Below are 26,964 nucleotides of genomic sequence, written 5' to 3'. Positions count from 1 at the left end.
CAAGAAAAAATCAAACAACCCCATTGAAAAGTGGGCAAAGGATATGAATAGACACTTCTCAAAAGAAGACATTTATGCAGCCAACAGACACATGAAAAAATGTTCATCATCACTGGCCATCAGAGAAATGCAAATCAAAACCACAATGAGATACCATCTCACACCAGTTAGAATGGCGATCATTAAAAAGTCAGGAAACAACAGGTGCTGGAGAGGATGTGGAGAAATGGAAACACTTTTACACTGCTGGTGGGATTGTAAACTAGTTCAACAATTGTGGAAGACAGTGTGGTGATTCCTCAAGGATCTACAACTAGAAATACCGTTTGACCCAGCCATCTTATTACTGGATATATACCCAAAGGATTATAAATCATCCTGCTATAAAGACACATGCACACGTATGTTTATTGCGGCACTATTCACAATAGCAAAGACTTGGAACCAACCCAAATGTCCATCAGTGACAGACTAGATTAAGAAAATGTGGCACATACACACCATGGAATACTATGTAGCCATAAAAAAGGATGAGTTCATGGATGAAGCTGGAAACCATCATTCTGAGCAAACTATCACAAGGACGGAAAACCAAACACCGCATGTTCTCACTCATAGGCGGGAACTGAATAATGAGAATACTTGGACACAGGATGGGGAACATCACATAATGGGGCCCATTGTGGGGTGGGGGGACGGGGGAGGGATAGCATTAGGAGATACACCTAATGTAAATGATGAGTTAACGGATGCAGCACACCAACATGGCACATGTATACATATGTAACAAACCTGCACATTGTGTACATGTACCCTAGAACTTAAAGTATAATAATAATAATAATCAGAAGTCAAAAATAAAATAAAATAAAACTGGTTACCACTCTATATACAAATGCTTCAGAAAGTTTTGCATGAAGATAAAGCATTCCCTTGGCAAATATTTATGGAAGGCCTTGCAGGTGAACAAGACAGACACCTGGTGCGGAAGGCAGGCGATTTCAAGAGCGTGTAAGAGCCATCTTGCATTACACGGAGGGGCACCCAGGAAAAGGACCAACTCAGCATAATTGAAGGGACACTGGAAAAGACTCCCCAGTGACAGGGGAAGACTCCAGTGGCAGCTAAGCGAAGACCCAGGGATGAATAGAGGGCGGACAGAATGGATGACAGGGTAGAAATAAAGAAGAAGGGGTTGACACACACACACAGTTTCTTCTGATGAGTTAGTCTGATGACAGAGTAATGAGGGAAACTGCAAAGGCTCTGGCTAGAGAAAATCAGAGCTAGGACTGTTCAGGGAAAGCTTCCTCAAGATGTTGTTTCGGTAAAGAAGCAGCCAGCCATGGTGAGGCTGGTGGCGGTGGTAATGGTGGTGGGGATTCCACACACAGGTAACAGAAAGCACAAAGGCCCACTGCAGATAAGAGCAATCAAGGGAAATGTGACTTGGGATGAAGCTGGAGAGGTGGGTAAGGCAGTGGCCTTGCAGATGGAGGGAGGAATCTGGTTTGTGTCCCAGGTGCAATGGGAAGTCTGGAGAATGGCATGGTCTGGTGTCCGCTTTACACACTGGCTGCTCTGGGAGGATGAATTTCACTGGGGCAAGAGCAGAAATGCACCCCAGTTAGGAGGCTCTATGCCAAAGCCTTCACTATGGTGGAAGATGACCTATGCAGGGGTGACAGTGCAAATGGAGGGCAAAGGGCTCCAGAGGCTAGAGGCAGAACTCACAGGGCCCTGATGGGCAGGACTTGAGGGGAAGGGAAGGCAGAGGCAGGATCATTGTCAGGTTCGAGCTTAGTCTCTAGGGGGAGCGGGGGGTGGTGACCGACTGAGACGGGCAAGTCTGGGAGGTAGACAGGGGGACATTCTGGCAGGGAAGGCAGGTGCAGATACTAGTCTGTATCTCTGGGCTGTGATGTAATTTGGTAATTTCAAAATCATGACGCTGGCTGAGATCACATACAGAGAGAGGAGACAAACACCCAGGCCTAAGATCAGAGGCACTGGATGAGGAAGACGGAGCCCAGCTTGCCCACACCTCCCCAGGCAAGCCTGCCTAGTACCACGTGCCCAGCCACGACAGGAAAGCAGCTCAGCGAGTGCTGTCAGCTGCCTCGAATGCTGCTGACAGGTCCAGGGGGTGGGAACAGAAAGAGGCTGCTGGAGGTGGCAATAAGGACTTGGCTGGGGACTTGCAAAGAACAGCTTCTGTGGGGCAATCAGGATGGGAGCCAGTCTGGAATGGACGGGAGCATGGATGGGAACAGAGGAAGAGAAGACAGCTGTGCAGAGGCTGCTCTCCACAAGCTGGGCTGTGAAGGGAACCGGAGAAGGTGTGATTGCTGGAACAGGATGTGGCATCAGGGGAGGACATCTTTTTGAATAGTTGGGAAAATCTGCTGGGACTGCATATGCTGATGAGAACTAGGCATCAGAGAGGGAAAAAGGTGACAATGTAAATAAGCCAGATAAGAGGACAGGATCAGGAGGAGGGTAAGGTCTAGAGCACCATGGAGGGACAAACCCCTGATAGAAAGGACAGCGGGTAAGACTGGGCACGCCACTGTCGATTTGGCAAGGGAAGGTGCGGAGCCCTGCCTTCTTCCGCCCTTAGCCCATCTAACTCGCATTTCGCCTTCAGATCTCAGTTCCAACATTACTTCCCATTGTGGGCCCGTGGCTCAGTTACGTTACCTTTCAGCATCCTTTGTTCTCCATTAAAGCACCTGTTCCCATTTGTAATTGACACCTGCCTGGTCTCTTGTCTGCCCACAGTCTCTTCCCAAGAAGGGTACAGCCTGTGTCTCTCTTTGCCCCCACTGTGAACCCATGCCTCGTACAGAGCCTGGCCAGGTAGGCAGCACCTAATAAGCACTTCTCAGCTGCAGAGACTGATGAACAAGATGGAATCATGCCTGTCGCAACCATCAGGCAATGGTAAAGGCCTAGCTTCTATGTAAAGAACAACTTGTGTGTTGATGCTGCCCCTTGCAAGTACAGGACTTTCTCTTAAACATTTTGAAAAATCACTCAATTTCTTCAAGATGTAGATGGGAACCATGAAAGGGTCTTGACATGATGAAAGTGGATCATGAAAGAAGAACGCTCAGCACAAGAGAGTTGAGTCCAAGTGACTTTCCCTGAAACATAAGGCCCTCCACAGAAGGTCCTCTCTTACCTTCCTTCCTCCTTAATGACTCCATGACACTCATACTACAGCCAGGCTTCTCCCGAGAGAAGCAGAAGTTCCAGAGGGCAGGTTCTCGGGAGCTTCTGTTCCTCTGGGCGTCTCCCAGACCTGCAGAGCCCGAGACAGGGCGAGACCCGCAGGACGCTGCACCTCTTTCGGAAGACTCTCCCCACTACCCTTTGGTGCAGCGGAATCCTCTTTTCTTGCACCCCAGCTCCAGACCCACCATGTCTAAGATACCTCCTCAGACTCCTTCCTGCCTCAGGAGCCCCTGAACTTCTGGGTTGCCACATCATAGGATCCTGCTCACTCAGCTTGTCACACGGCAGTAATGAGCTTTAACACTCCCATGGCATCTACCACCCACCTGGGCACAGGCTATCTGCTTACATTTTTTTTCTTTTTTTTTTCTTTTTTTTTTTTTTTTTGAGACGGAGTCTCACGCTGTTGCCCAGGCTGGAGTGCAGTGGCGCGATCTCGGCTCACTGCAAGCTCCGCCTCCCGGGTTCCCGCCATTCTCCTGCCTCAGCCTCCTGAGTAGCTGGGACTACAGGCGCCCGCCACCGCGCCCGGCTAATTTTTTGTATTTTTAGTAGAGACGGGGTTTCACTGTGGTCTCGATCTCCTGACCTTGTGATCCGCCCGCCTCGGCCTCCCAAAGTGCTGGGATTACAGGCTTGAGCCACCGCGCCCGGCCTACATTTTTTTTCTTTTGAGACAGTGTCTCTCTCTGTCACGCAGGTTGCAATGCAGTGGCACAATCATGGCTCACTGCAGCCTCAACCTGCCAGGCTCAAGTGATCCTCCCACCTCAGCCTCCCGAGCAGCTGGGACTATAGGCACACAGCACCATGCCTGACTAATTTCTGTATTTTTGGTAGAGATGGGGTTTTGTCATGTTGCCCAGGCTGGTCTTGAACTCCTGGGCTCAGACAATCTACTTGCCTTGGCCTCCCAAAGTGCTGGGATTACAGGCATGGGACACCGCACTGGGCCTATCTGCTTACCATACACGGGGAAATGGGAAAGGAAATGACTCAGCAAAGTCCCCTGCCAGACAGAGTCCTCCCAAGGGTCTCCTATCAATGTGGCATCCTCCCTTACAGCAGTCAAAGTGTCTAAACTTGTACCCAGACTATCCCAACTGCAGAACCAACTTCCCATTGTGAAAACACAATGACGTGCAGGCTTACTGAGCACACGCAGGGGCACCGTTGACCTCAATGAGCCACACCTTCAGCTCCTCATCCACCATGAAGTCAAAGCCGAAGAGCTGGAAGCTCTGGTAAGGGAGGTGCTTGGTGCTAATGGCAGGCTCCACGCTCAGGAGGCAGTTCCTATAAGGCGGGAGGGGAAATGCTCATTAGAACAGGGTGATTAAAGGAGAAGGAAGACATGAGGTGTGCTTGAAAGATTTTATATGAGATGAATACAAGTATCAGTTTTGACTTCATTCTCTCTTTCCTTTTTTTTTTTTTTTTTTTTTTGAGACGGAGTTTTGCTCTTCTTGCCCAGGCTGGAGCGCAATGGCATGATCTTGGCTCACTGTAACCTCCGCCTCCCGGGTTCAAGCGATTCTCCTGCCTCAGCCTCCCAAGCAGCTGGGATTACAGGGATGCGCCACCACACCCAGCTAATTTTGTATTTTTAGTAGAAACGGGGTTTCTCCATGTTGGTCAGGCTGGTCTCGAACTCCCAACCTCAGGTGATCCACCCGCCTCGGCCTCCCTAAGTGCTGGGATTACAGGCATGAGCCACCATGCCTGGCCTAATTTCTCTCTTTTCAACTTATTACCATTAGATTATTCAAAAGAATGTTACTTATCAAGCATTTGTTAGAAAACTCTGCAACCACTCATGTTCTTCCAGGCAAAAGCCACTTTCCCATGTCTCAAGAAGCAGTAGAGTGCCGAGTCGCTGTGGCCTCTATAAATGAAGATTCCTCCAACAGCTGGGCTGCTGCCATGTTTGTTTATAACACATAAAACATTTCCATGTATCTTTGCCATGTAAAGAATGGACTGCCCTTTGGTGAACGCCAGGATTTGCAAAAAAAACATGTTGACCTCATGATTTCGCTAGTTCTAGTTCTATTTATTTATTTTTTTTTTTTTTCCTGAGATGGAGTCTTGCTCTGTCGCCCAGGCTGGAGTGCAGTGGCCGGATCTCAGCTCACTGCACGCTCCGCCTCCCGGGTTTACGCCATTCTCCTGCCTCAGCCTCCCGAGTAGCTGGGACTACAGGCGCCCACCACCGCGCCCGGCTAATTTTTTGTATTTTTTAGTAGAGACGGGGTTTCACCGTGTTAGCCAGGATGGTCTCGATCTCCTGACCTCGTGATCCGCCCGTCTCGGCCTCCCAAAGTGCTGGGATTACAGGCTTGAGCCACCGCGCCTAGTTCTAGTTCTAATGGCAAATTATTGCTAATTAAAAGTTTTAAGAGCTATGCAAGTTGAAACTAAATGTTGAAAAAAGAAGTATTATTAGCAACAACGAATGGAAAAATGGCGCGATTTTAGTGACACAGAAAAAAGTTGAAAGTGAATCTCAGAAATACAATGAATGAACAAGTACATGAAGTCTCAGGTCAGGCCAAAATCTTGGACAAGTGATTGTTCAATGAGATAATTACATAAGGAACTTGTCATAACTCCTGGCACCTAGGAAGCATTTAATAAATGTTACTGTTATGAACAATTTTTCATCATATTTCATTATGATAACCATATATCTATTATTTAGGAATAATAAATACCTCTTACCTACAACTATCCCAGAAAACCTATGCCATTTCTGTTTTATAAAGATCTTTCCTGATTTTTCACCCAACTGAATGCTGGGGCAAAATATTTCTCTCAGTAAATTAAATGTGCTACAATGACTCTAGCGGTACCCAAGATAACTGTCCTTCTACACAGCTGTGTATCTGGAAGGAAAAAGATACACGGGTCGGCCGGGCGCGGTGGCTCACGCCTGTAATCCTACCACTTTGGGAGGCCGAGGCGGGTGGATAGCCTGAGGTCACGAGTTCGAGAGCAGCCTGACAACACGGCGAAGTCCCATCTCTACTAAAATTACAAAAATTAGCCAGGCATGGTGGCGGGTGCCTATAATCTCAGCTACTCGGGACGCTGAGGCAGGAGAATCACTTGAACATAGGGGGCAGAGGTTGCAGTGAGCCGAGATAGAGCCACTTCACTCCAGCCTGGGTGAAAGAGCAAAACTCCGTCTCCAAAACAAAACAAAACAAAAAAAGATACAGGGAACTGTTGTTCATGTGACTAAGACGTAGCTCTAGATGCAGGTTTTGACTCATGACTTTAATAAAGAACTAAGTCCTTTGTGAAACTGAAGCCAGGGTCAATCCTCCTCCCTCGGCCCTCCACAAACTTCAATCTCCTTTTCTTTTTTCCTAAAAAGAAAAGTATTTTAATAGATACATTTAAACCTTTAAAAACTATTTTGGTTTAAATGGTTCTTTTAAGATGACTCATTTAAAAACCAATTATAATAAAAATTTCTTCTCCCATTCATATTCAACCTGCATTGACAAGCACGTATCACATTAACAAAAAAAAATACCTGTTCTACACAAGAATATCCTTCACTTTTGCTTTAATTAAAATATTCTTGGCCGGGCGAAGTGGCTCACACCTGTAATCCTAGCGTATTGGGAGGCCGAGGCAGGTGGATCACTCTAGGTCAGGAGTTTGAGACCAGCCTGGCCAACATGGTGAAACCCTGGCTCTCTGCTTTAAAAAAAAAAAAAAAAATTAGTTGGCTGTGGTGGTGCATGCCTACAATTCCAGCAACCCAGCAACTCGGGAGGCTGAGGCAGGAGACTCGCTTGAACATGGGAGACGGAGGTTGCAGTGAGCCGAGATCACACCTTTGCACTCCAGCCTGGGAAACAGAGCGAAACCCTCTCTCCAAAAACAGCAGGAATCAGGGTCTCACTCTGTCGCCCAGGCTGGAGTGCAGTGGCCCAATCATGGCTCACTGCAGTCAGCCCTAACCTCTCCGAGCTCAAGCGATCCTCCCAATTCAGCCTTCCAAGTAGCTGGGACTACAGGCACACACCCCCACACCCTACTACTTTTTTTGTATCTTGTAGAGGCAGAGTTTTGCCGTGTTGCCCAGGCTGGTCTTGAACTCCTGGGCTCAAGTGATCTGCCTGCCTCAGCCTCCCAAAGTGCTGGGATTACAGGCATGAGCCAATGTACCTAGCCTGTTTTAATTAGAATATTCTTTAAAATATTATAATTAAGGAAGATTTCAAAGTTGAATAGATGCTCATGGTAAAAAAAAGAGAGAGAGAAAATAATGAAATACAAAATGGAGGCCGGGTGCAGTGGCTCATGCTTGTAATCCCAGCACTTTGGGAGGCTGAGGCAGGCAGATTACTTGAGGTCAGGAGTTCAAAACCAGCCTGTCCAACACGGCGAAACAACGTCTCTACTAAAAATACAAAAAAGTAGCATTGAGTGGTGGCACATGCCTGTAATCCCAGCTAGTCGGGAGGCTGAGGCAGGAGAATCGCTCAAACCCGGGAGGCGGAGGTTGCAGTAAGATGAGATCGTGCCACTACACTTCAGCCTGGGTGACAGACTAAGACTCTGTCTCAAAAAAAAAAAAAGACAAAATAAAATAAAATAAAATAAAATGGAAAGAAGTATTACATTCCAACATAAAGGAAAAACTGAGAGCCAAACTAATTTTGTTTGTCTTTTTTTGGCTGAAAGCTCAAGATTAATAATTCACTTTAAAGGATTTTTATCCATCATCAGAGACTTATACAGTGCATCTTTTTTTGGCTGGAGTGGGAAGTTAGGGGGAGGCTAGATGGAAAGAAAGCAAACCTGAGAGCTGCTGGGAGCATTTATAGCATCACAGCAGCCACACTCTGAACAGCACTGAACAATGTGGAGAGGGGGCCGCAAACTTCCAATGAAGCTTTTGCCTAAAATAGGAATCCTTTCCCCACATACTTGATTTATCTGGTGTCAGAATTCCAACCACCTATACTCCCTGAAGAAATGGGACTCCAAGCCCTGTAATTATTCTACTGGGCTCTACGAGAGAATACGGTAAGGAAAAAGTCTCAGTCACTGTGACAGGGTAGCATTGACGTGGTGGATAGTAGAACAATGGGACAGAATGGACATCCTAGGAACAGACCCTCACATATACGGCCACCTGATTGACTGACTGATTGATTGATTTCTGAGATGGAATCTTGCTCTGTTGCCCAGGCTGGAGTGCAGTGATACGATCTTGGCTCCCTGCAACCTCCACCTCCCGGGTTCAAGCAATTCTCCTACCTCAGCCTCCCAAGTAGCTGGGATTATAGGCGCACGCCACCATGCCTGGCTAATTTTTGTATTTTTAGTAGAGACAGGGTTTCACCATGTTGGCCAGGCTGGTCTTAAACCCCTGACCTTGTGATCCACCCGCCTTGGTCTCCCAAAGTGCTGGGATTACAGGTGTGAGCCACTGTGCCCAGCCAGCCACCTGATTTGTAACAAAGACACACCACAATGCAGTGGGGAAAGAATAGTCTTACACACAAATGGCCCTAGGTCAATGGGATATCCTTGTGGAAAGACATGAAATTTGATATACAACAACTTCAGATAGATTATAAGTCTAAAATATAAGAGATAAAACCCAGATGTCTACCAACTACAGAAGGAATAAACTGAAATATTTACACAATGGAATATTACAGAGTAATAAAAAGGATAAACTACTGTTATGTGCAAATAATATGGATGAATGCCACGGATATAACACTGGAAAAAGTTGAACATAAAACAATAAATATGGTATTCCATTTACATAAAGTTTAAGAACAAGCAAAATGAATCTAGGGTGATAAAAGTCAGAAAAGTGGCTGACTTTGGCAGGGAATATATATATTTTATTTTATTTTTTTTTTTTTGAGAGGGAGTCTCACTCTGTCACCCAGGCTGGAGTGCAGTGGCCCAATCTCAGCTCACTGCAAGCTCTGCCTCCCGGGTTCAAGCCATTCTCCTGCCTCAGCCTCCCAAGTAGCTGGGACTACAGGCACCCGCCACCATGCCTGGCTAATTTTTGTATTTCTTAGTAGAGACGAGCTTTCACTGTGTTAGCAAGGATGGTCTCGATCTCCTGATCTCGTGATCTGTCAGTCTCGGCCTCCCAAAGTGCTGGGATTACAGGCATAAGCCCCCGGGGCTGGCCTGGCAGGGAATATATATTTTGAGGGAGTTCAAAGGAGTGTTCTCGGCTGTAAATGTTTTTTATAGTTTTATTTACATCACAGTTGAGTATATGCATAACTGAAAACTCACGAAACTGTACACTTCATGCATGTTACACCTCATTTAAAAAATCTTTACTAGATTTAGTAAACTGTAGTAAATGAACACTAATGCTAAAAAACTACTTCCAGGCATATTTAGAAATAAGACCAAGAGAAAAAAGAGACAATAGAAACAGACCTAAAAGTCAGGAGTTGGCAAACTTTTTCTATAAAGGGCCAGACAGTAAATATTTTAGGTTTTACAGGATATATACCGCCTCTGTTGCATATTCTCATTTATATAATCTTTAATATATAAAAAACATTCTTTGCCCACAGACCTTACAAAAACAAGCTATAGGCCAAACGCGGCCCATACACAGGGCATACTCTGGATTACTCTGCCATGGGTAATTTGGATTTTGGAGTTATCAGATAAGGATGTTAAAGAATTGCCATTATCTTCAAGAAAATACGAGGCAAGTGGGAGAATTTCATAAGACAATTATCATATGAAAAAGAGAAACAAATGGAAATTTCAGAACTAAAAAGCATACTAAAATCAAGAACTCAATAGGCAAGTTTAACAGCAGCTTTTAAAAGCTTTTACCTTTTAAAAATTGTTAATAGGTTTTAATAGATAAAGAAAGGATTAGCAAACAAAGATGTCAGAAGAATGAGTACAACCATGGAGAGATAAAATGATACACAAATGCCATAAAAGTGGAGAAAGAGTGAAAAGCACTAACAATCATGTAATCAGAGACCCAGAAGAAAAGCAGAATGGAACAAAAGACACAACTGAAAGTATAACGTCCATGAATATTCCAAAACTGGTAAAAGATATCAAGCCACAGTGCAAAAAGCACTATGAACACAAACGCAGGAATATGTACAAAGAAAACTACACACATCTCATAGTAAAATTTATAAAAACCAATGTAAAGGAATCTCAAAAATAGAGAAAAGATACATTAACAGCAATACTAAGATTTCACCTGACTTCTCAGCAGAAAAGATGGAAGCCAGAATACAATGGTATGCACCCTTCAGAGTGGGAAAAGAAATTAACTGTGGCTCAAGCCTGTAATCCCAGCACTTTGGGAGGCCGAGACAGGCGGATCACGAGGTCAGGAGATCGAGACCATCCTGGCTAACACGGTGAAACCCCGTCTCTACTAAAAAATACAAAAAACTAGCCGGGCAAGGTGGCGGGCGCCTGTAGTCCCAGCTACTCGGGAGGCTGAGGCAGGAGAATGGCGTGAACCCGGGAGGCGGAGCTTGCAGTGAGCTGAGATCCGGTCACTGCACTCCAGCCTGGGCCACAGAGCGAGACTCTGTCTCAGAAAAAAAAAAAAAAAAAGAAAGAAAGAAATTAACTGCTTATCTAGAAATCTATTTCCAGAGCAAATGTCCTTAACAAAATAAAGACAAAATATATTTTTAGACAAATAATTAATTTATCACAGCAGACTTTACTTAAAAACTACTAAAAATTAGTTTTTTGGTTTTTTTTTTTTGAGTCAGAGTCTCGCTCTGTAACCCAGGCTGGAGCGCAGTGGCACAGTCTCGGCTCACTGCAACCTCCGCGCCCCCAGGTTCAAGTGATTCTCCCACCTCAGCCTCCCGAGTAGCTGGGACCACAGGCGTGCACCACCATGCCCAGCTAATTTTGCATTTTTTGGTAGAGACAGGGTTTCAGTATGTTGACCAGGCTGGTCTCGAACTCCTGACCTCAAGTGATCCACCCACCTCTGCCTCCCAAAGTGCTGGGATTACAGGCGTGAGGTACCGCGCCTGGCCTAAAAATGAGTTTCTTAACAATAAGCAAAATGATCCTAGATAAAAGCAAGGGAATGTAGGAAAGGAAGAGAAACAACATAGAAGGTGAAAATGTGTGGGGAACTTAACTATAATCATAGGAATGCTGTCTTGTGAGTTTTAAATATATGTAATATTAATTACATATATGTACCTACCATCCACTATCTTTTTTTTTTTTTTTTTGAGACAGAGTCTTGCTCTGTCACCCAGGCTGTAATGCAGTGGAGCAATCTCGGCTCACTGCAAGCTCCGCCTCCCAGGCTCACGCCATTCTCCTGCCTCAGCCTCCCGAGTAGCTGGGACCACCGGTGCCCGCCACCACACCCAGCTAATTTTTTGCATTTTTAGTAGACACGGGGTTTCACCATGTTAGCCAGGATAGTCTCAATCTCCTGACCTCGTGATCCACCCGCCTCGGCCTCCCAAAGTGCTAGGATTACAGGCATGAGCCACCGCGCCCAGCCTACCATCCAGTAACTTTAAGCCTCTTCCCTGTGTCCCTTTGCCTTCCTTCTGGGATAGAAATAACCAGTTTTGAATTTTATGTTTATCACTTCTTTGTTTTGCTTTACATGTTTACCATACATGTATATTTAGCTAAATAAAACATTATTTAATTTTACTTGTTTTTTAAATTTATGTAAGTGAAATAAATTTGTATGCATCTTCTATATAGCTTGTATTTATTGCATTTTTTTTTTTTTGCTTAATATTATATTTGTATAAATCCAGTGAAAATACCCTTCAGGAAGACAGTGAAATAAACACATTCTCAGGTGACAGAAAACTAAGAGGATTTACCAGCAGCAAAACTGTTCTAAAGGAAATGCTTAAGAGAGAAACTCAGAACTTTAAAACTTAAGGAAGTATATGGGTAAATATAAAAACTCTAAAAGAAATGCTTAAGTCTGAAGGGAAATGATACCAGAGAGAATCTCAGAACTTCGCAACTGAAGGAAATACAAAAGTAGTATCTGGGTAAATATAAAAGAATATTTTTCTCCTTTTATAAAGTGGGTTTCTTATAGACAGTATAGAGTTTGGTTTTATAGTTTAAAAATAATCCAACCTGATAATCTATCATACCTGTACAAATATATATATATAACTGTTGATAGCAAAAATAATAACATTATGTGGTAGAGATTTCAGTGTGTAGATATATACATATGATAACTATAACATAGAGGGCAAGAGTTAGTGAACTATGTTATAAGGTTTTTGCATTTTATTTGAAGTGGTAAATTATTAACTCTAAGAAGGCTGTGAAACAATTGATAGCTATATTGTAATTCCTAGAGCAAGCACAAAAAAAAAAAAAAAGACAGAGCCAAATGAGTCAACAGAAAAATTAAAATAAAACTCTAAAAATATTTCACATAATTAAAAAGAAGATGGGAAAAGGAGACACAAAAAACAAAAACAAAAACTACAATAAAGGAGGGGACAGACGACAAATAATTACATTACATTTAAGTAGTATAAACACACCAATTAAATGACAGTGATTATCATATTCAATTAAAATTAAAATACAGGGCCAAGTGCCATAGCTCACGCCTGTAATCCCAGAACTTTGGAAGGCTGAGGTGGGTGGATCACCTGAGGTCAGGAGTTCAAGACCAGCCTGACCAATAGGGAGAAACCTCACCTCTACTAAAAATACAAAATTAGGCTGGGCGCGGTGGCTCATACCTGTAATCCCAGCACTTTGGGAGGCCAAGGTGGGAGGATCACGAGGTCAGGAAATAGAGACTATCCTGGCTAACACGGTGAAAACTTGTCTCTACTAAAAATGCAAAAAATTAGCTGGGCACCTGGTGGCGGGCGCCTGTAGTCCCAGCTATTCAGAAGGCTGAGGCAGGAAAATGGCGTGAACCTGGGAGGCAGAGCTTGCAGTGAGCGGAGATCGTGCCACTGCACTCCAGCCTGGGCGACAGAGCAAGACTCCGTCTCAAAAAAAAAAAAAAAACAGAACACAAAACAAAATTATCCGAGAAAGGTGGTACATGCCCGTAATCCCAGCTACTCAGGAGGCTGAGGCAGGAGAATAGCTTGAACCTGGGAGGTAGAGGTTGCAGTGAGCCGTGATCATGCCATTGCACTCTAGTCTGGGCAACAAGAGTGAAACTCCATCTCAAATAATTAAAATAAAATAAAATAAAAATACAAAACCCAACTATACGTTGTCTACCAGAAAACTACTTTAAATATAGAATATAATACCTAGGGACAGTATAGAATAGAATAGAATGAAAATAAAAGGATGGAAACATACTCAAAACATGGAGATATACCATGGAAACATTAATCAAAAGAAAGCTAGATTGGTTATATAAAAATTAGGTAAATAAATAAGAAATACTGGCTGGGCATGTTGGCTCACGTCTGTAATCCTAGCACTTTGGGAGGCTGAGGTGTGTAGACTGCTTGAGCCCAGGAGTTCGAGACCAGTCTGGGCAACATAGGGAAACCCTGTCTGTACAAAAAAAATACAAAAATTAGCCAGGTATGATAGCATGTGCCTGTAGTCCCAGCTGCTCCGGAGGCTGAGGTGGGAGGATGGCTTGAGCCTGGGAAGTGGAGGTTGCAGTTTTCTGAGATCATGCCACTGAACTCCAGCCTGGGCAAGAGAGTCAGACCACCTCAAAAAAAAAAAAAAAAAAGAAAAAGAAAAAAAGAAAGAAAGGAAAGAAAATCACATAATGATAAATAAAAGAGTCAATTCCCAAAGAAGATATAATAATCCTAAATATATATGCATCTAATAACAGATCATCAAAAGACATGAAGCAAAAACAGACAAAACTGAAAGACATATACGAATCTACAATTATATGTGGAGACTTCAGTGCCTCTCTTTTCAATAATAAATAGAAAAAGCATCGCTTCTCAGCCTTTTGGCTAAGATCAAGAGTAATATATAGAACAAGCAGAATAAGGCCAGGTGCAGTGGCTCATGTCTGTAATCCCAGCACTTTGAGAGGCCAAGATGGGAGAATTGCTTGAGCCCAGGAGTTCAAGACCAGCTTCGGCAACAGGGCAAAACCCTGTCTCTACAAAAAAATATACAGAAATTAGGTGGGTATGGCGGAATGCACCTGTAGTCCCAGCTACTTAAGCTTGAAGCCAGAAGGTTAAGGCTGCAGTGAACCATGTTTGTGCCCCTGCATTCCAGCCTGGGATGCAAAGTAAGACTTAGTCTCAAAAAATTTAAAAATAAAAAAGAACCCTCTGCCCAACTATAGCCAAGTACACATTCTTTTAGTGCACATGGAATATTACTAAAAGACCTTCTGGGCTATGGAACAAATCTTAGCAACTTTTAAAGATGAAACCAGACAATATCTCTTCCTGACCTAATATCTGGATATTAAACAAAAATTTCTAAATCACATGAATCAAAGATAAAATCATAAGGGAAATTAGAAAATATTTTCATAAAATGGAAATGAAAACATACCAAAATCTGTGGGATTCAGCTGATGCAAAATTTAGAGGGAAACTGAGACATGCTTTTATATTTTTAAAAAAGAAATATCTCAACCAGCCTGACCAACATGGAGAAACCCCGTCTCTACTAAAAATACAAAATTAGCTGGGCATGGTGGCACATGCCTGTATGCCTGTAATCCTAGCCACTCGGGAGGCTGAGGCAGAAGAATCACTTGAACCCAGGAGGCAGAAGTTGCGGTGAGCTGACGTTGTGCCATTGCACTCCAGCCTGGGCAACAAGAGCAAAACTCCGTCTCAAAAAAAAAAAAAAAAAAAAAAAAAACAGAAAGAAAAAAAAGAAAAAGAAATATCTCAAATCAATTATTTAACCTTTCACCTTAAAAACTGGAGGCCGGGCGCGGTGGCTCACACCTGTAATCCCAGCACTTTGGGAGGCCGAGACGGGCAGATCACGAGGTCAGGAGATCAAGACCATCCTAGCTAACACGGTGAAACCCCGTCTCTACTAAAAAAATACAGAAAACTTAGCTGGGCGTAGTGGGGGGCGCCTGTAGTCCCAGCTACTCAGGAGGCTGAGGCAGGAGAATGGCGTGAACCCAGGAGGCGGAGCTTTCAGTGAGCTGAGATCGCGCCACCGCACTCCAGCCTGGGCAACTGAGCAAGACTCTGTCTCAAAAAAAAAAAAAAACTGGAATAGGCTGGGCATGGTGGCTCACATCTATAATCCCAGCACTCTGGGAGACCAAGATGGGAGGGTTGCTTAAGCCCAGGAGCTTGAAACCAGCCCGGGCAAGACAATGAGACCCAATTTCACAAAAAATAAAAAAATTAGCCAGGCACAGTGGTGTACACCTGTAGTCCCAGCCACTTGGGAGGCTGAGACAGGAAGATCCCTTGAGCCGAAAAGTTTGAGGCAGCAGTGAGCTATGATCACACCACTGTACTCCAGCCTGGGCAAGAAAATGAGACACCATCCCTTAAAAAACAAACAAAAAGCACAACTAGAAAAAGAGTAAATTATATCCTCCAAAAAGCAAAAGGAAGAGAATAATAAAGTGCATAAATAAAATAAGCTGAAAAGAAAAATAGAGAAAACCAACAAAACCAAAAGCTAATTTTTTGAAAAGATTGATAAAATTGATAAATGTGTAGTCAATCTGTCCAAGCAAAATAGAGAGAAAATAAAAATTAGCTGGGCATGGTGGCTCACGCCTGTAATCCTAGCACTTTGGGAGGCCAAGGGGGGGTGGATCACCTGAGGTCAAGAGTTCGAGACCAGCCTGACCAATGTGGAAAAACCCCGTCTCTACTAAAAATACAAAATTAGCCCAGCATGGTGGGACATGCCTGTAATCCCAGCTACTTGGGAGGCTGAGGCAAGAGAATTGCTTGAACCCAGGAGGGGGAGGTTGCGGTGAGCCAAGATCGCACCATTGCACTCCAGCTTGGGCAACAAGAGCAAAACTCTGTCTACAAAAAAAAAAATATATATATATATATATATAAATTCATGATCAGAAATGAAAGAGGAGACATCATTACAGAACCTACAGACATTAAAAGGAAAATAAAGGAATATTACAAAAAATTTTTGCCCATAAATTAGACAACTTATATGAAACAATTCGTTGAAAGGCATAGACACCTAAAGCTCCTTCAAGAAGAAACACGTAATCAAAAAAAATACAATTAAGTTACCTTATTATATGTTTGATTTGTAGTAAGATACTACTTTCTAGGGTAATGTTCAAAGCACTTGTTAGGTACTGATTGAACTCCTTGAAGAACATTTCATTTCCTTCTTCATACTTCCCATAGTTCTTTGAGTACTCTTTTTGAATGCAGTGATTGGTCAAATGGCAGGTTTTGTCTTGGAAATTATCAACATGATACGGTTCTGAAGCAGTCCGAAGCACACCCTCTCTATAGAGGTAGATATTATACTGATGATCCACCAAGACCCAGCTTCTGCAATTCAACAAAAACACGGCTTTACTCAAGTTATCCAAAGTTTCTGCATATTATATACATCAGTCCCCACATCTTGACTTCTTTTAGTGGGTAGGTGAGGAGTGGGAGGCAACTAGGGAAGGAGGACGTTTCTAAAACTATAAGAGGCATATTAGGATTTAGCTAAGATAGTGAGTTATCACTACAATGAGGCAAACAAAACATTTTACCATAAATAACAAGGAGATTTTGATCAAAAGATAAATAAAGCATTTTGAAGAGATTCAGATGGGTTGTTTTTGTTTTTGGTTTTTTTGAGACGGAGTTTTGCTTTTGTTGCCCAGGCTGGAGTGCAATGGTGTGATCTTGGCTCACTGTAACCTCCGCCTTCCAGGTTCAAGCAATTCTCCTGCCTCAGCCTCCTGAGTAGCTGGCATTACAGGCGCATGCCACTATGCCCGGCTAATTTTTGCGTTTTTTGTAGACAGGGTTTCACCATGTTAGCCAGGCTGGTCTCGAAATACTGACATCAGGTGATCCACCCGCCTTGGCCTCTCAAAGTGCTGGACAGGCATAAGCCACCGCACCCAGCCCTAGATGGGCTGGATTTTAAGGTTCACCTATGAAACCTCCATTTGTCATGTCTCCTCTTCTAGTAATCTTAATAGTGTTCCTCCTGAAGATGATCTGACATTGGGTTGACGTCCAAGAAGCAACAAATCGTTATGAAGCAATCAAGGAGACAAAGTCCTTGGCAAGGAGCTGACAGCAAGACCAAGGGTAAGTTGAAGAGGCAGGGCTGTTTAGCTTTAGAATGCACCACACAACCTCTTTCTCCATGCCAAGCCCTTTGCTCAGAAACGTACAATCTCTTGAGGTGTGGTCATAAAATCCAGAGTGGGATACAAATAATGAAGTGAGGAGAAATTAATTATTTGGCAAGGTTGCATAACCTGTTGTGTCTGAATTATGTGTTCCATGTACATCTCTCAGTTTATTCCATAAGCAAGATCATATATTTATATTCATTTCTTTGAATCCACAAGTCATTTTCACAGAAAAGATTTTTTTTTTTTTTTTTTTTTTTGACACAGGAGTCTCGCTGTTGCCCAGGCTGGAGTGCAATGGCGCAATCTCAGCTCACTGCAACCTCCCCTCCCGGGTTCAAGTGATTCTCCTTCTTCAGCCTCCCGAGCAGCTGGGATTACAGGTGCCTGCCACCATGCCCAGCTAATTTTTGTACTTTTACTAGAGATGGAGTTTCACCATGTTGGCCAGGCTGGTCTCAAACTCCTGACCTCAGGTGATCTGCCCACCTCGGACTCCCAAAGTGCTGAGATTACAGGCGTGAGCCACTGTGCCTGGCCAGAAAAGAATATTTTTTAAAAAAGAAAACCCATAATTGTAGTAACATTTCCTAGATGAAAAAAGAAGAAAGAAAAATAGAAAATTAGGTACAGAAGCTCAGTTCTGCTCAGCTGCGCTCAATTTTGGTAACATATTAAACATGGTCAAACACTTCCTCATATTCCATGTCCCTCTCCCCACCATATACCACGGCAGTTTTTTCAGATGAAGAAAAACAAAAGCTATGGACATGAATGCATTACCGAATGTCAAACTTGCGATGACCTGGCTCAAGCAGCAGAGGGTGCTCAAGATATTTCTGGATCACGTGCACTTGGCCCTGGTTGTCTATGAAATCGAGAAGCTCTGAAGCCTCTGACGAGATGAGAATGCCTTCACCTAACAGGGAAAAAAGCAAAAGAGAAACCAGTCCAATTCAAACCAAGAGCTCTCTATAAAGCCAGAAAGGAAATATGAAAACCCCACAAGAGGCTTTCAACGTCCTGCTCATCTTTTTCCTTCCCTTCCTTACTCCAGTCTCCCTTCTCCCCTCAAGAGTACCCAGGATTATCCTACCAACTCCTTCTCCATGCGGGTTGTCAACACTATCTTGGCTGCCTACAACCATGAAAGCTCAGTTTTACAGAAATTCAAAGTGTCTAAGCACTCAAAGTAAATACTATTCTACTACTGGTCACTGGTTACCACAATAAAGACTACAAACACAATACCTCCCCTTCCTTCACCATATCTCATAGAACTACCAGGAAGGTTAAGGCATAAAGATGAATGTTCAAGTAGGTTCCTTGTAGCGTTGTAACAGAAAAAAACTGGATACACTGGAATTGTCCATTAACATTAAATAATTGATATATCTTTTTTAGTAGCTTGAAGTATAATTCACGTACCAAAAAATGTTTATCCTTTGAAAGTGTACAATTCAATGGCTTTTAGTATATTCAAGAGTTTTAAACCATTACTACAGTTTTTTTGTTGTTGTTGTTTGTTTTGAGATGGAGTCTCACTCTGTCGCCCAGGCTGGAGTGCAGTGGCGCAATCTCAGCTCACTGTAACCTCTGCCTCCCGGGTTCAAGCAATTCTCCTGCCTCAGCCTACCGAGTAGCTGGGATTACAGGCGTGTACCACCATGCCCAGCTAATTTTTGTATTTTTAGTACAGACAGGGTTTCACCATGTTGGCCAGGATGGTCTCGGTCTTCTGACCTCGTGATCTGCCCGCCTTGGTCTCCCAAAGTGCTGGGATTACAGGTGTGAGCCACCATGCCCGGCCTACTACAGTTTAATTTTAGAACGGTTTCACCAATTCCCAAAATAAAAACTCTGTACCTATTAGCAGTCACTCACTACTCCCTCCTCACCCCAGCTTCTGACAACCACTAATCTACTTTCTGTATCTATGGATGTCTCATCTGGACATTTCATATAAATGGAATCACACGGTATGTGGCCTTTCGTGTCTAATTTCACTTAGCACCAAGTTTTCAAGGTTCATCCCCATTGTAGTGTGTATTAGTAGCATGTTCACTTCTTTCTTTGGCTGAAGAGTCATTTTTGTTCATTCAGTCCTCAATTGATGGACGTTTGCATTGTTTTCATTCTTGTTTGCCTCTTATGAATAATGGTGCTATAAGATTTGCATACAAATTTTTGTGAACATATATATATATATATATATTTTTTTTTTTTTGAGACGGAGTCTCACGCTGTTGCCCAGGCTGGAGTGCAGTGGCGCGATCTCGGCTCACTGCAAGCTCCGCCTCCTGGGTTCACGCCATTCTCCTGCCTCAGCCTCCTGAGTAGCTGGGACTACAGGCGCCCGCCACCGCGCCCGGCTAATTTTTTGTATTTTTAGTAGAGACGGGGTTTCACTGTGGTCTCGATCTCCTGACCTTGTGATCCGCCCGCCTCGGCCTCCCAAAGTGCTGGGATTACAGGCTTGAGCCACCGCGCCCGGCCGTGAACATATATTTTCAATTCTCAGGAATACTAGGTATGCAGGTGTGCGCCACCACATTGGCTAATTTTTGTAATTTTTTGTAGAGATGGGGTCTTACTGTTTGCTCTTTTTCTAATTGGATTGTGTGTCTGTTTTTGTTTACTGTTAAGTTTTGAAAGTTGTTTATATATTCTAGATCTGAGTCCCTTGTCATATGTATGACTTAAAAATCCTTTCACCCAGTTTGTAGCTCATCTTTTTATCCTCTAATGAGGTGTTTCAAAGAGTAGAAGTTTTATTTTGGTGAGGTTCAATGTATCAATTTTTACTTTCATGGATTATATTTTTGGAGTGAAGCTCAAGAATTCTTTGCCAAGCCCTATCTCCTTTTTTCTGAAAAATTATTAAGTCCATGATCGATTTTGAGTTAGTTTTTGTATGAGGTGTGAGGCTTATGTTGATGTTCATTTTTCTGCCTGTTGATAACCACCTTATCTAGTACAATTTGTTGAAAAATTTATCCTTCCTCTATTGAATAGCTTTTGCACCTTTTTCAAATATCAGACGGGCATATATGCTTTGGTCTATTTCTGAGTTATCTGTTCTCTTCCACTGATTTATGTTTCTTCTGTTTTTGAGACAGAGTGTTGCTCTGTTGCATAGAAGTGCGATCTCGGCTCATTACAACCTCTGCCCCCTGGGTTCAAGCAATTGTCATGCCTCAGCCTCCCAAGTAGCTGAGAGCACAGGCCTGCGCCACCACACCTGGCTAATTTTTTGTATTTTTAGTAGACATGGGGTTGCACCATGTTGGCCAGCCTTGTCTCAAACTCCTGACCTCAGGTGATCCACCTGCCTCAGCCTCCCAAAGTGCTGGGATTGCAGCCATGAGCCACCACGCCTGGCCCCACTGATTTATGTTTCTATTTTTCCATGAATGCTATAGTGTATTGAGTACTGTAGCTCTAAAATATGTCTTAATATCAGTTAGCATGTTTACTTATACTTTATTCTTTAAGACGTTTAAGCTATTCTAGGGCTTGTGCCTTTCCATATGAAATTTTATTATTTATTTATTTATTGAGATAGAGTCTTGCTCTTGTCGCCCAGGCTGGGCCCAAGCAATTCTTCTGCCTCAGCCTCCTGAATAGCTGGGATTACAGGCGCCCGCCACCGTGCCTGGCTAATTTTTGTATTTTTAGTAGAGACACGGCTTCACCATGTTGGCCAGGCTGGTCTTGAACTCCTGACCTCCGGTGATCTGCCCGCCTCGGCCTCTCAAAGTGCTGGGATTACAGGCGTGAGCTGTCCAGCGCCTCCATGTAAATTTTTTTTGAGATGGAGTCTTGCTCTGTTGCCCAGGCTGGAGTGCAGTGGCGTCATCTTGGCCCACTGCAACCTCCACCTCCCGGGTTCACGCCATTCTCCTGCCTCAGCCTCCCAAGTAGCTGGGACCACAGGGGCCTGCCACCACGCCCAGCTTATTTTTTGTATTTTTAGTAGAGACAGGGTTTCACCATGTTAGCCAGGATGGTCTCGATCTCCTGACCTCATGATCCGCCCACCTTGGCCTCCCAAAGTGCTGGGATTACAGGCATGAGTCACCATGTCCGGCGCCTCCATGTAAATTTTTTTTTTATACTTTAAGTTCTAGGGCATATGTGCACAACGTGCGGGTTTGTTACATAGGTATACATGTGCCATGTTGGTGTGCTGCACCCATTAACTCGTCATTTACATTAGGTATATCTCCTAATGCTATCCCTCTCCCCTCTCCTCACCCCATGGCAGGTCCCGGTGTGTGATGTTCCCCCTCCTGTGTCCAAGTGATCTCATTGTTCAATTCCCACCTATGAGTGCTGCTATAAAGACACGTGCACACATATGTTTATTGCGGCTCTATTCACAATAGCAAAGACTTGGAACCTCCATGTAAATTTTAAAAGAAGCTCCATGTCTATACAAAAAGTTTGCTGAGATTTTGAGAAGAATTACATAAACCTATAGACCAGTTTGGGGTGAACTGACATCTTTACTATACTATCCTGCAATCCATGAACACAGTATGTCAGTCCATTTCTTTAGGTCCTCTTTGGCTTCCTTCATAATCATTTTACTATTTTTAGCATACAGAGCCTATACCTGTCGGTTAAATTTATACCTAAGCATCATATTTTCTCTGGGGTGACTATAAGTGGTATTGTGTTTTCTTTTTTGTTTGTTTTTAAGACGGAGTTTTTGCTTTCTTGATCAGGCTGGAGTGCAATGGTGCGATCTCAGCTCACTGCAACCTCTGCCTCCTGGGTTCAAGTGATTCTCCTGCCTCAGCCTCTTGAGTAACTGGGATTACAGGCAACCGCCACCAAGCCCGGCTAATTTGTGTATTTTTATAGAGACAGGGTTTCACCAAGTTGGCCAGACTGGTCTCGAACTTCTGACCTCAGGTGATCCGCCTGCCTCAGCCTCTCAAAGTGCTGGGATTACAAGTGTGAGCCACCATGCCTATTGAAGTAGTACTGTGCTTTTAACTTTGGTTTCCACATGTTCATTGTTGGCATATAAAAATGCAATTAAGTTTTGTGTGTTGCTCTCATATCCTGTAACATTGCTGAACTCACTCTTTAGTAAGTTGTCACCATTTCTTATTTTAACCATTTTAATAAAAGTGTAGTGACAGCTCGTTGTGGTTTCAATTTGCTAGAATCTTCTAATCTACGCTTCAGATTTGGAGCTGATTTCTACCTGGGTCTCATGCTTTCAGTATAAGTGAATTTAATTCAGTTCATTAATTCAATGATTCACCTTTCCCAAACGTTAACGCCCTTTTCAACTACCTTGTTGCTGTCTCTTGTTCTACCATCTGGTGAGCTTCTTCAACAAGAAACTGCAAATCAACCTGAAAAAGCTCCCTTCTTCTCGTTCCCTACACACATGACTCATGTTGTTTCATCTCCCTTAGGAATCAGGCTCAGATTTTTTGATACACCAGTATCAAAAATTATAAAATAAATTTGAATTGTATGTATTGTTTTATACCTACAAAATAAGACAACAAAAACGGTGATACTTTTAGTGACAGTTCGTCGTGAACTGCTCCCCGTTAGCTTACAGCCCTTTGAAAAAGCAATAGGATAACACAGAGCAAGAGCCATAAAGGCTTCGTGTCATTTGACCAAGTAATCTCATGTTTCAAAATTACTCTAAAGAAATGTTTAAGAAGAAACAAGAGTTTCTTGTGATCGCCCAGGTGTGATGGCTCATGCCTGTAATCCCAGCACTTCGGGAGGCTGAGGTGGGAAGATCACTTGAGCTCTGGAGTTCAAGACCAGCCTGGGTAACATAGTGAGACCTCATCTCTACTGAAAATCAAAAAATTAACAGGGTGTGGTGGTGCACAGCTGTAGTCCCAGCTACTCAAGAGGTTGAGGTGAGAGCGGGAAGGGCGTGGTGGCTCACGCCTCTAATCCCAGCACTGTGGGAGGCCGAGGCAGGTGGATCACGAGGTCAGGAGATCAAGACCATCCTGGCTAATGCAGTGAAACCCCATCTCAACTAAAAATACAAAAAATTAGCCGGGCGTGGTGGCGGGTGCCTATAGTCCCAGTACTCAGGAGGCTAAGGCAGGAGAATGGTGTGAACCCGGGAGGTGGAGCTTGCAGTGAGCTGAGATCGCGCTGCCACTGCACTCCAGCCTGGACAACAGAGTGAGACTCTGTCTCAAGAAAGAAAAAAAAAAAAAGGAAGGTTGAGCTGGGAGGATTGCTTGAGCCCAGGAAGTCGAGGCTGTAGTGAACTGATATCATGCCATCATACTCCAGCCTGGGCAACAAAGCAAGACCTTGTCTCAAAAAAAAAAAAAAAAAAAAAAAATATATATATATATATATATATATATACACACACACACACACATACATACATAATACAAAATTGAAATTTAAAAAAAAACAAGAGTGATCTACAGCAAAGACATTTACTAATGTTTTCTGTAATAGCAGAAATAGCAGAACGATGAGGTTGTTTCTCAACAGTAATTTGCTGTTAGAGATGTAGTGTGTTCCCATGCTCCAGGTGAGAGGTGAAGGTGGCTAGATTAGAGATAGGCAGCGGGTACAGTAAACAGTGGCTTCATAACGGATAGAGTTTGAAGGTTGAGTCAACTATACAAAGCATGTAGTAGGTACCAAATAAATGCTTAACAAGAATAAAAGTCATTCATTCATCCTATTGGTTTCATTTTATAGTTCCCAAACATAATAAATATGTATCACTTATCTCCTCACCTCCTAAAGCAAAAAGTCTTCGTGTGGCATTTTATGCTCTCTTGACTTCCCCCGGCTGCTGGGTGTCCCTCTGAGCCTTGCCTTGGTGAGGGTCCAGGGATCACCCAGGTGTCCTCACAGTGGCCATACTGACTCCAATCCCAAACCCACAGGAGGATTCTGGAGTACCATGAATGTCTATTTCCTCTTCCAATTCCGTTATTTACCGCTGGAACCACACTGGGCGGCAGTACTTGAGAAAAGGTCCCAAGAGGGGAGAGAGAAGTAGGTAAGGTACCTGGCTTGTGGCAAGAGTCCAACTCTCCCCCTTTCAGAATACCAGCTGAGGCCTTCCTGTCTCATGGCTGGTGGAAAAGAAGGTGAGGGCCTTTCTACCCAGAATAGAAATGAGTACCAGTGGCCAGATGTCTTCCAAGGCAATACAAGAAACGAGTTCAAAATGGAATGAGACAGAGTCTCATTTTGTCACCCAGGCTGGAGGCACGATCTCGGCTCACTGCAAGCTCCGCCTCCTGGGTTCATGCCGTTCTCCTGCCTGAGCCTCCCAAGTAGCTGGGAGTACAGGCGCCTGCCACCACGCCTGACTAATTTTTTGTAATTTTAGTAGAGATGGGGTTTCACCATGTTAGCCAAGATGGTCTCGATCTCCTGACCTCGTGATCCGCCCGCCTCAGCCTCCCCAAGTGCTAGGATTATAGGCAGTGAGCCACCGCGCCCGGCCGGAATGGTTTTATAAAGAGCATATGAGGGCAGTCATAGACAGAGACTGTTTATGTGTTCATTACATTGGGAACTGCTTCTATTTTCAGCCTGATTTAATATTATAAACCTTACCCCTTATACGCATTCATTCAACACATATTTGTTGAGTGCCTACGAGGAAGGTACAAGGATGAATAAGACAGAATGTCTGCGTTTGTGTGAAGCCTACAGAACAATGGGAGAGATGGACAGAGAAGTAGCATAGTGCCAGGAAGAGGTTAATGCCAGGAAGTAAATGAGGCAGGGGAAAGGGAAAGAAAGCAAAGGACACAGAGGCTATTTCAGATTAGAAAAGCCTTCCCTGATGAGCCAGCATCTGAGGTGAGAGAAACAAAACAAACTATGTAAGCACATTCTAGGAACAGAGACAAGTTTGGAATATTTGAGAGATACTAGGCAGTCTTTGTGTCTACAGTCCAGAGAGCAAAGCTGAGGATAGAAGGAGATGAGATCAGAGATACGGGCAAATGTCAAATGGTGCAGGCTACCATTAGGAATCCGGAGTCCATTCTAATTGCATTAGGAAGCCAGCTGGTAAGTTTCAAGTAGGAAGTAACATGATTAGATTTATGTTTTGAAAACATCATTGTCCGGAAGGAGAACTGGTTGAGAGCAGGCTCTGCAGTTACACACACTAAAGAGAACGGGAGCTTTGATTTAGAGGGGAAGCAGTGGAAATGGCAAGAAATAGTCTATTCAGAATGTATTTTGAAGGTAGAGCTAGCAAGAGTTGCTAATGCATTAGAAGTAGATTGTAAAGAATAGAGTAGTCAAGGATGAATCCTAGGTTTTAAGCTTCAGAGACTGAGTGAAGAGTGGGATCATATACTAAGTGGAAAGCGTGAAGGAGGAGCAGATTGGCATGGGCAAAGTTGGTAAGGAAATGAAAAGTTCTGTATCAGATGTACTCAGTTTGAAATGCCTTTTAGAGATGGTGAGGGTGTCAATGGATCTAGAGCTTAAAGGAAAAGACCTATACTGGAGATATACATTTAGAAGGCATCGGTACATAGATGGGTATTTATAACTATGTAACTAGACACGGTCTCCACCTTCAACGATTCAGATTAAAATAGGGTCGTTCATCTAAATACATCACAATAGGAACAACTCACCAGGAACAGAGGAGGGGACAGCAGTGCCAACTCACCTTTGGCACCAGCTGATGACTTTGCAATCCAAACGTTGCCCTCTCCATCCTCCTTCTTTCTGTTATAGGAAGCGAGAAAGAATTCTCTTTCATCTGTCCTTGAGTTACTGACTGGTGGTTGAATTCCATTCTGTGCTGGAGCAACTGGGGTCTTGAGATTGGTTGGATAAATCACATAGGACTCAGGGAACCATGTGCAGGACTCAGCCAGTTCAGGGCTTGTCTTGATTAGCCTGGCAGATGACAGAAGAGGGTCAGCCTCCCTTCTTAGTGTACTTTGTCACTCCCTTCAGAAAGGCCACTGCTTTCCCCCAGAGATCTTCCAGGAGGCAAAGCATGACTCAGTCTTCTAACACCTCTGTTTGCTCTTAGTCTCCCTGGACAAAGCTCAAATGCATTACTGGGGAGCACACAGCTGTTAGATGCAACTTTAAAGGCATACCCCAGTTAATTCAAAAGGCTTAATGTCCAACGCTTTCACTCTTTTTAAAATGCATCTCTAAGGAAGCTTCACTGGACATAATCCTGAGCCAATACCTTTTCAACACATATGTTGTTGAGCCAGACCCATACTAAAAAATGAAATGGGGAAGAGAGGAAAATTTAAGTAGCAAAAAGACTACCCTGGCCCAACTCTCTATAGGAGAAAAGGTTATGTAGGAATCTGAATTAGAAGACTTTTTAAAGCCCTTCTTTTCTTGCTTAAGCTCAGGCTGGCTTCGGTGACAGAATAAAAAAGGTATCTTTCTAACAGAAC

General features: G+C 43.5%; 1 protein-coding gene across 3 annotated transcripts in view; it reads right to left on the bottom strand.

Moving 5' to 3' along the window:
• Window positions 1–26,964, bottom strand: part of TTL (tubulin tyrosine ligase) — a 49,692-nt gene that overhangs the window by 11,514 nt on the left and 11,214 nt on the right. For 2 of the 3 annotated variants that reach the window (XM_077958341.1, NM_001266278.1), the window contains 4 exon segments: window positions 26,208–26,440; window positions 18,320–18,455; window positions 16,458–16,727; window positions 4,390–4,533 (listed from right to left, as the gene is read on the bottom strand). In XM_077958341.1, the coding sequence (XP_077814467.1) occupies window positions 4,390–4,533; window positions 16,458–16,727; window positions 18,320–18,455; window positions 26,208–26,440 (783 nt within the window). 3 annotated transcript variants of the gene reach the window in all.

The sequence above is a fragment of the Macaca mulatta genome, chromosome 13, assembly GCF_049350105.2.
Source record: "Macaca mulatta isolate MMU2019108-1 chromosome 13, T2T-MMU8v2.0, whole genome shotgun sequence".
NCBI lineage: Eukaryota > Metazoa > Chordata > Mammalia > Primates > Cercopithecidae > Macaca > Macaca mulatta.
Note: the sequence above shows the minus strand (reverse complement) of the source record. Positions and strands in the feature narration are given on the sequence as shown.